The 12,936-nt window shown below is 42.1% G+C and overlaps 1 protein-coding gene across 3 annotated transcripts in view; it reads left to right on the top strand.

The window, feature by feature from the left end:
* Nucleotides 1-12,936, top strand: part of CACNA1D (calcium voltage-gated channel subunit alpha1 D) — a 318,418-nt gene that overhangs the window by 182,677 nt on the left and 122,805 nt on the right. For 2 of the 3 annotated variants that reach the window (XM_060161575.1, XM_060161574.1), the window contains exon 8: nt 42-145. In XM_060161575.1, coding sequence (XP_060017558.1) covers nt 42-145 — 104 coding nt within the window. Of the gene's footprint in view, nt 1-41; nt 146-699; nt 804-12,936 lie in introns of all 3 variants that reach the window. The other variant, XM_060161573.1, reaches the window with a different exon arrangement.

Raw genomic sequence — 12,936 nt, 5'->3', positions numbered from 1 at the left:
CTTATTAACCCACTCCTATGAGACCATCTTATTTCTTACAGATGAATGATGCTATGGGATTTGAATTGCCCTGGGTGTATTTTGTCAGTCTCGTCATCTTTGGGTCATTTTTCGTACTAAATCTTGTACTTGGTGTATTGAGCGGGTAAGCTACACCTCTTTCATCTTGAAAGCGGAGTCCCGAGGACAGTTGCCAAGACCACACAGGCTTTGCTAGATGGGGGCCGCCGGGTGGGTGCCAAGCATTTTATGTGTCCTCCAAGATACTTTCTTTTCTGCTGAGGCTTCCCAAATCAAGATGTTTCCTGGAACCTTACCAGCCTTCATGAAAGAAAGCTATAGGATAATTATTGACCAGAAATTAATCAGCGTTGTCACTTGGGATTTAAATTGTTGGCATTGCTTGCCCATTTGTCCTAAAAGAAGATACATCTATAATTGTGTTATTGGCCTGGATCCAGATATAATGCTGATTAATTGGTACAAAACAGTAGCTACATGATTTTTGGTAGGTCGCATTTGTAGGCTTCAGCAGCAGAACCTGTCCTTATTGAAAGAACAAAAATGGAAGGCCCTTGGCGCCGTCCCCTTCTAGGAGCGCCAGTCTTTAATCAAAGCCCTAGTGGTCCAGCAGCTGTTCTTGGGGCTCTGCTCTTTGGCAAATGGATAACTGATAACTAATCTCCTTACATTTTACAGGTAAATGATGCGATAGGATGGGAATGGCCATGGGTGTATTTTGTTAGTCTGATCATCCTTGGCTCATTTTTCGTCCTTAACCTGGTTCTTGGTGTCCTTAGTGGGTAAGCAGTTGGATCCGTGTTCCACATTCTGCTGCTGCCGTGTGTCAGGCGGCTCTGCGTGTCCCCCAGCTGCTCCCTGCGGCTTTCTCTGCATGCATGTGGACTCTGATGTCCCCTCTGTGTGTTGCTTTTGGACTAAACTGTGATTCTTTCTGCTTGTGTCTGTCTGTGAGATTCTGTGTTTCTGATGCTTGCCAAATACTATTAATTTAATGGAACCATTTCTCCGAAGCCAGTCACGTTAATATGCCAGTGTGTAGAAGTAGATTAAAAGTGAGTAAAAGGATTCCCAGCCTTGGTCTCCCCCAGGAAAGGCCCTTTGTCTTTTGTGGTTTTCTTCCCATTAGTACATAACCTGGCCCTTTTTACCTGCAGTGTATCATGATGAGCTCCAGTGGTGTTTCAGATTTCATGGTAAAAGAGAAATAAGCCTAGATGAGCACATAAATACTGAATAGTTTCAAACTCTCACATCCTTCAGATCGGGATCGTTTCTCAGCTTGGTTTTCTGCTGCTGTCACTGTGAGAATGCTCCCTTCAATTCATTTTTGATCTTAACTTGTAGAATCTGTCTTTAATGCAGGGTAATAATCAGCTTTTGCCCCTAAATTGCCTATGGCCTTATCATCGTCCATGTCACTCAGTCACCAGTTTTGAAATTTCATCTTGTTGACCCCCTTGGCTTGGTGGATTGACAGGGGGTTCGCTGGAGACTGGGTCAGGAGGGGGGCTTCGCCCTGCCTGTAGTTGCCATCCCAGAGCCCTTCTGGGCAGCTCTGCGTCCTCCCCATCCCACAGACACCCCAGACAGGGGAGTACCCCAGAGAAGGGAACCAGGGCTCTCCAGACCCTCAGAAGCAGAGCCAGTAAGTATATAGCCATTGCCGGGGCGGGGGCGGGGCTGGGAGTGCGAGCGAGGCCCAGGAGGTGCCCATCTCCCCAGAGGAGCATCTGTCGCGCCCTGAGCTCAGACATCCTCAGGAGACACTGTTGATAGGCTTCATTCCCAGTGAGTTTATCTACTCCTCACTCACTCTATCTGTGCCTTTCCAAGCTTGTATCTTGGGGGAGGTGATGTCTTCGTGTAATGCTGAGTCACTGGAGAGACCTTTCTCGCATTTTTCTCAACACTGCCTTTTCCAGAGCAGAAAGCAGAGCTAGTGATCCATCTCTGCTTCCTTTCCTCATCTTCCCTCTAACCCACCCTGCCTGTTTTCAGGGATAGCACGTTTAGAATTCTCCTTGACCGAGCGTGGTCACTTTTACACCGTGGATGTACACTGTCCTGTGAAGCCCTGTCTAGAAATGGCCCTGGAGCCCGTGCCCCACAGTGAGGGGAGTAGGGACTGAGTTGGGGGTGTGACAGCTCACCCCCTGCCCCCCACCTCAACCAAAGCTTCCTTCTATAGATAAATGGCTCTTTGAGCCTCATGTTCTTTCACTTAAAACCTTAAAAGTGCCTTCCTCCTAGTGACCCGCCACGGCCTTAGGTTAGTGTCGGGATGGTAAGCGTGGAAGGTATCCCTGGAGAAACAGCATCGTGTTGACTTTACCACAGAAACGGCCCGTACAAGGGTAACAGCAATCCTGTTGTGAATTCCTGGCACCCCGTGCCTCCTAAACCCAACTAAACTGAGGCCGTGGAAGCGATTGATTTTAACAGTGCCAGTGACATGCCTTATCTCTGCGCTCCCAGAGCAGGAACATCACCCCTGCGTGATGAGGCAGCTTGAAAAGGGAAACGGGGAAATGGGAGGGAGGGCCTCCTGGTTAGATGGTGGGTGTTAAATATGCACCCCGAGGGGGGTGGTGCCCAGAGCTGGAGGATAAAAACAGGCACACACCATGGTGGAACGGCCAGCGTACTAAAATATATTTTGGGGAAAATAGTAAGTAATTTAAAAACAGTTTTGAATCAGAACAAAACTAGATCCCTTATGAAGGAGAGAGCAAATGACATGTGAATTTTTACAATAAAATCCGAGATTTCGCAGCAGTTTTCAGTCCGTTCCATGATGTGGGGCTGCAACTGACTCTGCACCACCTGTAAGACCACTTGGGTAGGAAATGCTAAGCCGTGCTCTGTGTAAAGGAAGTCTGCAGAGCAGAGTCGGGCATCCGCGTTCGCTAATTCGGTCAGCTTTTCCTGAGTTCCTGTTGAGTGCCCGGCTCTGGGCCAGAAGCCGGGGTGCCAAGATGTCGAAGACACAGATGGGGGCCTTGTGCTCAGACAGTCATTGTCTCGGGCGTGGGGAGGAAACTGTTGTCAGGCAGTGGAGGATGGCCAAGCTAGAGTAGAGGTGGAGACGGAGCGACTGTGAAAGCTGCATGTCTGTGAGCTGGATCTTGAAAGATGATAAGGTGTCTCTGGGGGTGGGGGTGGAGAAACCGGAGAAGGGGCTGCTCCCACCTCCCCTAACAATGAGTTACCCAGGCTCCTCTGCCTGGGTTCTCCTCCTTGACTTTCCCCCAAAGCAACACAAAATCCAGATGGGTCATTTGTATTCATTTTCTTGTTAAAGAAATGTAATTTTTTTTTAAATTTTAGTTTTAGTCTTAGGATTCTTCGCAATTTTTTTTAGGGGACACTGGAGGGAATATAAAAAATGTTTTAAATAAATATTAAAAGGAAGACAACTTATGTCGCATAGCCCCTTAGGGACCATCAGACCAACACAAATGTAATTCCGAAAGGCCCAAATTAAAAAGTTCTCCTGTTTTAGACACTTAAGACCGTGCTGCTGCTTTCTAATGAAGAATCATTATAAGATGCTGTGTGTCTTTAAGTCTGTTAACCATTTGGAAATATTTGTTGCTCCTCCTTTTTTTTTTTTTTTTTTTTTGCACACTTGTTTTTGGTGTTGGTATGTTTTTAAAGCATTAAGATTGATGCTTTGGGAAAATCTTTGCTTTTACGCAGACCGTTCTTCTCAAGGTGAGTGCGAGGTTCACGAACTGCACGCCCGGCGTAGCCAAACGTGATCCTGGATGAAGATGCTTTTCTCTGGTGCTCATGCTCTGTGGGAGGAGCCGAGAATATCTGTAACTAGAGTTGTGATTTCACATTAAGTCGTCATTAAGGAGATGGTCCCATTTCGACAAGGCATTGGAAAGACTGTCTCGATTAAGTCTACAATTCAGACTACGTCTGTTCTCATGGTGGCTTTGATGATTTTTCACTTTTAAAATTGTTCACTTAACCCTTGTCCCCGTTGAGGTTTTCGTCCGTAGATAGGTAAAATAAGAGAACACAGTGGTGTTTCCGCGCTTCGTTTCTTTAGAATCACTGCCAGATTCCTGGGGGGGAAGTGGTGGTCATGGACAGTGGGCTTGTGTCTTCACCTGCAGGACCCACCTGATGCCAGGCACACCTGCGGTAAGGTAGAGGGCCCTCTGAGCTGCTGTGGTGTGGGTCAAACCCCCAAGAAGGGACTGATAGATGAGAAGGGAACTGGAAGACCTTGCTTCTGGTCCTGCCAGTGTCACCCGCTAACTCTGGGACTTCACTTAGGAGCCCTGAGCCTCTGTCTCTTGACCCCTCAAATGGGGAAGATGCTCCCGTGCTGCCCCTCCTGCCGTAGGGTAGGTGGCTTTAGGTCAGCTCATGAATGTAGAAGTGCTTTGAAAAATATGTACTATAAAGAATTTTACTCATTGAATCTATCTTTCTCTTAAATCCACGGGCCTCCTCCCAGTCCCCTCCCTGGGTGAGGTGGGAACAGCTGAGGGGCTGTTTGGAAACTATCTGAAGTGTCCCATTTTCTGGATTTCCCAGGAAGTGACCAAGAGAAACGAGCTATGTATGCAGAGTAATACTGTACTCGGTGCCCCCCCAAGAGGAGGCCGTGAAGGTTCTATGAAGTATGATGCGGCTGTAAATCATGATTGAGGTTATGTCTGACAGTGATTTCTTGGCACAAATAGAGGGGCATGGCATTTCTGTAACATATGGTGAAACACTGGCTTTAGAGTCGGATAATCAATACTTGACTCTTTGCTCTACTTTTTACCAACTGTGAGATCTGGTGAAATGACCTACCTCTTAGAGCCTCACTTTCCTTGTCTGTGAAATGATGTTAATAATATTCACCGTGTGGAGTTGCGTGAGGATTCACTGAGCTGAAGAGTGTAGAGAGCTTGGTTATCGTTATGGCGGTAGCTTGAATAAGAGTATATAAAACGGGATTTGATGCAAGAAAAATCTAATCAAGTCAGTTCTTTTAAGCTAATTTTTTTCCCCTGTGACCAGGCCTATAGATTGGGTTTAATTTGCATGACTCTTTTACTCAGGAGTTAATAAACGAAGTATTCTCTACTGCTCTTTGCTTTTAGAGGATCTAATGTTCAAAAATGCTATCAGAGGTGCGGGAAGGTACAATGAAGATGAAAATATTTAGAAGCTGGTAAATCATAGGTCCTTGTTGAGGAAGGATTTGATTTGCCTTTGTCTTTGTTCCTGCCAAAGAAAGACTAAGGACCTACGATGCCTAGACAGGTTTTGATGTCTGTTAGATGGATTTCTCCTAAGAAGTTTAGATAATCTCTGATATTTATTATAGTGGCAGTCATATCCCCGGCACTTAGCAATGGCCAGAAAGAGATTAGATAGAAGACCCTTAAGAGATTAGTGTAATATAACCCAGACTTCGATGCATCTGTTCTCTGTCGGCCTTTGAAGTCAGGCCCCACATGCCATTGTTCATAGTAAATCCAAAGGGTAATTTTAGGATCCTATGCTATGAATGTTTTCTCTGTTCAGTTGTTTTTAATACTGTTGTCTTGGTGCCTGGATGTTCCTTGCCAAAAAATGTTAAAAACTCTATTTTCCTTTATAAATTCAGTATCATACTATGAAGGTTCTTGAATTATTTACCAAACTATGACCAATGTGGAGATGGACCTCTATCCTAATCACTTTTTTGAAGGAAAAAAGTAATTTCATCTCCTAATCCTTAGACTTGGTTCACATTTGTCCAGAACATTCCATCTTTCTTCAACCCATTTGGTTTCTCTTTAATCCACAATAATTGGGGGGAAAGGATGCTCGGTGATTGGTTGAAAGTGTTGGGATAAAAAAACCTAGACAAAGATTCAGGCATGGCTACTCTACCTACCTGTGTTACTGTTGGTATAAGGAAGTGGAGACGGGTGGTGTTGGGGGGCGGGCACTGTACTGAATAGGTTCAGGTTTGGGAGGGCATCATAATTTACACCCTGGCCCATTAAATTCACACCATTATGAGCCATGGTCAATCGGAGATTGCCTCTAATTTCCTCCCCTTGAATGTTGGCTCAGCGGGCAAAACGTACCAGGTAGATGGTGGTGTTTGCTTGAGGAGACATACCTTCTCAGAATAGGCATTCATATAAATTATTCATGACTGGGATTAGAATTAGCTCTCATTAAATATTTGACCAGCATCTGCTGACAAAAAATAAACAACAGAATTTCTTCCTGTACATAAACATATCTACATCTTAGAAGAGTAGTTGAATTGCTTGCAACGCTGAAAGGGGTATAGTTAGGTAATGGGATAACCAGGCTCTCAGCATGGTTGGTTACCACTGTTTTACAGAATAAAATTATATTGAGTTAATGAGTTAATTCCATATCTTGACCAACACACTAAGAAAGCACCCCGAGATCTAGTCCAAAAACAAAGGGACAGTGGAGGGTATTTGTAGATAGTTCTTACAATTAAAAAAAAAAAAAAAGATTTTCCTGTGCATAATTAGTGATGATCAGGCTACCAGAATTCCAGACACGTTTAGCTGGATTTGTCTTTGGTTTGACTAGACTCATAGGTGAAAGAGTTGTCCGTACAGTTGGAGGTCTCTCTTCTTGAACTTGGAAGTAATGTCGGGAGTGGGGTTGAAAGCTGAGGGAGAGATCTGTGGTCCTTTAGTAACTTCACATGCTTTGGTTTTGGTAGAACAAGAAATTAAGCCCCACTTCAGCTTTACGTGGAAGAATGCTAAATTTCCTTTTTCTAATAGAGAACCGTGTTAAACATTTATATATACTTTTAAGCGCTGAACTTTCCTGTTGCAGAGTTAAGATGCTGTCGGGGGTGGCTGACAGGTGGATGCGGGTGCTGTAGGTACGGTGGTACCTGAATGAAGCGCATAGGCTGGTAGCCACACCTGACATTAACAAGTGAGCGGTAACCTCTCCGCCGCTGGCTCGAAGCGACTGTTTCCATAGAAATGGCTGTTGGGATCAGTGGAAATGAGGTAAGTGAAAGTTTTCGCTGATCCTTGTTTCCATCAAGCTGACGCCTGTTCCCCTGGCAACAGCAGTGGACAGCAACCAGGCACTAGCAACAGATTCAGGAGAGCTCTCTCACTTGTCAGCTGTGGCTATCATCTATTCCTAACCGAACCCTTTTTTGTAACACTTGGCAAAAACCTCTGAGGACCCAGGAGGCATCTCTGGCCACGTGTGCCCTCCTGAGCACCCACTTTGCCGATGGAGAGCTCTGCACTGAGCGAATTCATCATCGTGCTCTCATGCAGAGCTCAGCTCTTCATTAAGCCTCTGGTACCTTAATGGTTGAAATTAAAGCCATAATTTTCCTGTGTTCCCTATTCCGCTGGCGGCATTAACAATCACTGTTACTTCTGCAGTGAAGGGTTGTTTATGAATTTAATAATTTGACTTCTGTGATTGCCCTGAGGCGCTACTGTCAACCTTATGCCAGTCTTTTTTTTCCTTCTGTGTAATACCTCTTACAGGCTGGTAAAATTGCTTACAGAAATCAAATATTGGTATAGCAGGACAGCTCAGTATAGCAAGACCTTTATGTCTGGGATATAGGGAGCTCTTCTTTATTAAAGTTCAGCAGTTGTTCCTTTCCTGGAACATTTTAATATTTAAGCAGATTATGCACCCAAGGCGGAAGTATCCTTCTCCCGTATGAGACAGTGTTTGCAGGTCCCACAAAGCAAAGGAGAGCTGTCATTATTGCCCTCGTGTGTAAGGTAAGAGAGTGTGTGCGGAGAGGCACAGAATGAGGTGTTGGGTGCTGTCTGGTGTTAAACCCTTAAAGATACTATTTTAAAAATATTTTCTCTGAAACAAAATGAAACTCTGAGACTCAGAGCTGTTATCTCTGAGAATCGAATGAAAATATGGCTCCACAGCGTTACGAGAATTTAAATTGGCTGTGTAAGAGAGGACTGAAAAAATGGTGAATTTCCTGTCTTGGAGGGCTTTCTGAATGCCTTTGTTCCCAAGAATCTGGATGAGGGCAACCATAATAATTGGAGGGCTTTCTGAATGACTTTGTTCCCAAGAATCTGGATGAGGGCAACTATAATAATTGGCTTGGAGGCGATATTTAGGACTAACCCTGTACCACTGGATCGGGTTCAGTGCAACAGACTAATAAACAGAAAATCTTGCTCGATATTTTTTTCTCTCTCTTGGACTTCTTCAGAAAAAAGGACTTATTCATTCAATGAATATTTTTTGTGTGCCTACACAGTGGTTTCAGTGGTGAGACAAAGCAGAGTCTTGTCTTCATGAAGCTTGTATCTCATGAGGGAGACAAAAATTATAAACTTTTATAAGTTCTTTGAAGGAAAGGTGCATGGTGCTGTGAGAGTGTTTAACAGGGAGAACAAATGTCTAGGGGAAGCGTCCTGGAGGAAGAGAAGGACGAACGAATAGCCATCATATCCAGGCAAGATGGGAGAAGACGCCCAGGGAGGGTATTACAGTCAAGGAGAAACCCATGCGAAGGCCCGACAGTGGGAAGGAACAGAGGGCATTGGAGAAACTGAAGAAAGCAGGGTGGCAGGCACTCAGGGGGCTGGGAAAGGAGGGCGAAGGAAAGAAGACAGACTGGTCAGCAGAGCCCAGATCACAAAGGTCCTTCAAGATCGCATCACAGATTCTGGTCATTAGCTGAAGGGTAAAGGAACCCACTGATAAATTTCAAGCCCAAAGTGATGTGATTTATATTTGTGTTTTATAAAAATTACTCTGCTTTCTGATGTCTTCAACTTACCTTAAAATACTTCAAAAAATATAAGATAACTGGATGGATAGAGGGATGGTTAGATAGGAGCTAAAGAAAATGTAGCAAATGTTAATTATGGAAACTAGGTGGTAGGCATATGGCTGTTCACTGTGTAAGTCTTCCTACTTTTATGAACATTTGAACTTTTTTCTTAACGTTGGAAAACTTCAGCATATAAAAATCACTCTGGCTGCAGTAGTATGAATGGATTGGATGGATGCAAACTGGATGTGGGGAGACCAATTTAAGGCTATTGTAATCCTCTTCCAGCCACAATATAGTAACAGTGCCAGAATGGACCTTTTACTATAAACAACTATAAAACTGGCGAAAATATATGAAGCAGTGTTTTTTGTTTTTGTTTTTCAGAAGATGGAAATAGGCAACACAGGACTGGGTTCCTTAGGAGAAGGGAAACACATCCAGTAAGTGCCACAATTGTCCTGGCTGTCTGCCTGGAGATGCTTTTAGAATTGTGGCACAGGAGGCAGAGCCCAGAGGAGGACAGTGGTCTATTTGCTCGAGAGGCAAAGAGCAGAGTTTGAGAGGCCGAGACAGCTGGGATTTTCAGGGCAGGGTACTGGAGAGAGAGAGGTATGCAGAGAAGGGGCTCCGGAAAGCTGAATAGGGAGTCTCTGAAATCTTTGACTATATACTAAGCTGCTATGTTCCAGTTGAATTTATTGGTAGAGAACAGCTACTACAAAGCTGTGAGCTGCTGGAAATCTCAGTGTTGGGAGACAGAGGGATTCTGACCAGCTGGAATAGATTGACGTTGATGATACATTGGACATTCAAGTGAGACCTCGGAAAGGCCAGGCATTACGGGTAGGGTTACCTTAGCCCTGGAGTAAGAGCCACTCTAGACCTACCCCAGTCTAGACCTGCAAATCTTATAAACAAGCTTCAAAAGGATCAGGACAAGTGGCTAACTTAACACCTGCCAAAACAAGTCAACACCCATTAAAGGAAGACACCAAACCCCCAGATGTTCCCCAAATGTTTCCCCACATCATTAAGTTACAGGACATGAAAAGAAGCAGGAAAACGTGACCCATAATCAAGATGGAGTGGGGGCGTCAATAGAAACAAATTGAGAGAGGACAGATAAGGCAGGAAAGGAACAAAGAACATACGGGATGAACAAAAAACCAACAGCAGGATGGTGGACCTAAACCCAACTGTATCAGTACTTGGATTGAATGAAATGGGCACAGTGTTTTAATGAAAAGACAGAAATTGTCAGAGTGAATAAAAATGCAAGATACTGTAAAGACACAGATTAAAAATAAAGGGATAAATATATTAATACAAAATATATAAAATAGACTTCTATACAAGGAATATTTGCAGAGAGAGATATTTCAGAGAGAGAGACATTTCATATTCCTGGAAGGGTCAATTCATCGAGAAGACAATGATTCTGCATGAGTTTGTACCTAATAAACTTTGAAATACATGAAGAGAAAGCTGTCAGAATTAAATGGAGAAATCAATAAATCCACAAACAGATGAAAATTTTATAGTTCTTTCAATAGCTGAAGAGCAAGGGGATGAAAAAAACTAAATATAGATAACATCTGAACACTACCAACCAGAATGTCCTAACTGGTACTTACAGAACACTGTATCCGATAACTGCAGAACACTCATTCTGTTCAGGAGCACCAAGATAGACCACGTGTGGACTGTATTAAAAAAAAAAAAGTCTCACTAAGTATCAAAAGATTTAAATCTTGCAGAGTACATTTTTTCTAATAGCAATTGATTTGAAATAGAAACCGGTAACAATACGCTGTCTAGAAAGTCCTTCAGATACTGAAAATTAAATGATACATCTCTAAATAACTTACAATTCAAAAAAACATTACAATAAAAGTGAGAAGTTTTTTAAACAGAAAGATATTAAAAATACATCTCAATTTGCATTATCCATCTAAAGCAGTGCTTAGAAATGTATAGCTTTAAATGCTTATATTAGTAAAGAAGAAAGGTTTACATTCAGTGGTCTGTATTCCCATCTAAGAATCTAGAAAAGCAAAGCAAATTAAATCCAAGGAGAGTAGAAAAAAGAAATAAGCACATAAGTCAGTAGAAGAGAAAATGCAAGAAATAGGTAAAGTTAACAAAGGCAAGAGTGGACTCTTTGAAAAGCTTAATAAAGTTAATAAATCTTTAGCAAGACTAATCAAAAAAGAAAAATCGATCAGTATTAGAAACGATGGAGGGTATGTCAACACAAGTATTACAGACATTAAAATGATAACGAGACTAGGGCAATAAATTCAGTGACTTAGGAGAAATGGACAAATGCCTTGAAGAGCACAGCTTATTAGAACTGACTCAGAAGAAAGAAAAGACTGAAGAGGCCTATATTCACTTTTCAGATGGAATTCAGAATCATAAACCTTCTCTCGCAGAAAACTGGGGGCCTCAGTGATGTCAAAAGTGAATTCTGTCAAACAATTTAGAAAGAAAGAATATCATTTCTAGAAAAAAATCTCTTTTAGATAGTAGAGGAGGAAGGGGACATTCCCTAACATATTTTTATGAGGCCAGAATTACCTCAGTACCAAATGCAACAGACAAAAGAACAGTAGTTTTCATTAATCTAGATGTAAAAATTCTCAAATACTAACAAATTAAATCTAGCAATTATTAAAAGAATAATACCTCCTGACCAAGTGGGGTTTATCTAGGAAACACAAGGTTAGTTCACCTTTGGAAAATCAAACAATGTAATTTACAATATTAACAGAAGGAAGGAGAAAAATCATATGATCATCTCAGAAAATGCCACCAACAGTATTCTGTAATATTCATGATAAAAAGCTCTTAGCAAACTAGGAATATGTGGAAACTTCCTCAACCTGAAAAAGGTTATCTACAAAAAAACCACAAAAACTGTAACTGACAACATACTTAATGGTGAAAGCCTGGATGCTTTTTTTTTTTTTTTCTTTGCGGTACGTGGGCCTCTCACTGTTGTGGCCTGTCCCGTTGCAGAGCACAGGCTCCAGACGTGCAGGCTCACAGGCCCAGCCGCTCCTTGGCATGTGGGATCTTCCCGGACCGGGACACGAACCCATGTCCCCTACATTAGCAGGCGGACTCTCAACCACTGCGCCACCAGGGAAGCCCACTGGATGCTTTTTTTCCCTGAGATTAAGAACAAAGTAATCATTCCTCTCTCACCCCTTTTGTTCAACATTATACTGGAAGTACTGGCCAGTACATTAAGGCAAGTAAAGCATATAAAAGGCAGAAAGATTAGAAAGAAAGCAAAAGCTATTTCTGTTGACAGAAAACATGATTGTCTACTTAGAAGGTCCTAACAAATTGCCGGAAAACCTACTAGAATTAATAAGTGAATATAGCAAGGTCTCAGGATACAAAAATCAATTTTATTCCTATACACAAGCTGCAAGCATGTGGAAAATGAAATTTGAGAAAATATGATTTACAATAGCATTAACAAGTTAAAACCCTTAGGAATAAAGATAAGAAAAGATACGGAAGACCTCTGCACTGAAAACTACTGGCTAGTAAAATTAAAGACGATCTAGGTAAGTGATGATGGCCCGTGATCATTTGGTCTGGACTGGAAGATTCAGTATTTTTAAGATGTTGAATTTATCTGCATTCCTCAAATTTATCTATTAAGTGCTGTCCCATTCATAAATGCTAATGGCTTTTTTAAAAACAACTGACAAGATGATTTCAACATTTATATAAATTGCAAAGGACCTATAATAACGAAAACAATCTTGACAAAGAACAAAGTTGGACGACTTACACTACCTGATTTCAAGACTTCCATAAGGCTACAATAAATACAGTGTCATTTTGTCATAAAGATAGATACACAGAACAATTGAATGGAATAGAAAATCCAGAAATATGTGTATATGGTCAGTTGCTTTTTGACAAAGCTGCTAAATAATTCAATGGAGAAAGGATAATTTTTTTTCAGTGAAATACTGGAAAAACTAGATATGTCTTTAAAAGAGAAGAAAAATGAACCTTGACCTTTAGGTCACACTAGACACAAACACTAATTTGAAATGGATCCTAGATCTAAGTAAAAAGCTAAAATATAAATGTTTTCT

This window comes from Lagenorhynchus albirostris, chromosome 10, assembly GCF_949774975.1.
Source record: "Lagenorhynchus albirostris chromosome 10, mLagAlb1.1, whole genome shotgun sequence".
NCBI classification, from domain to species: domain Eukaryota; kingdom Metazoa; phylum Chordata; class Mammalia; order Artiodactyla; family Delphinidae; genus Lagenorhynchus; species Lagenorhynchus albirostris.
The sequence above is the reverse complement of the archived record's forward strand: the minus strand, read 5'-3'. Positions and strand labels throughout refer to the sequence as shown.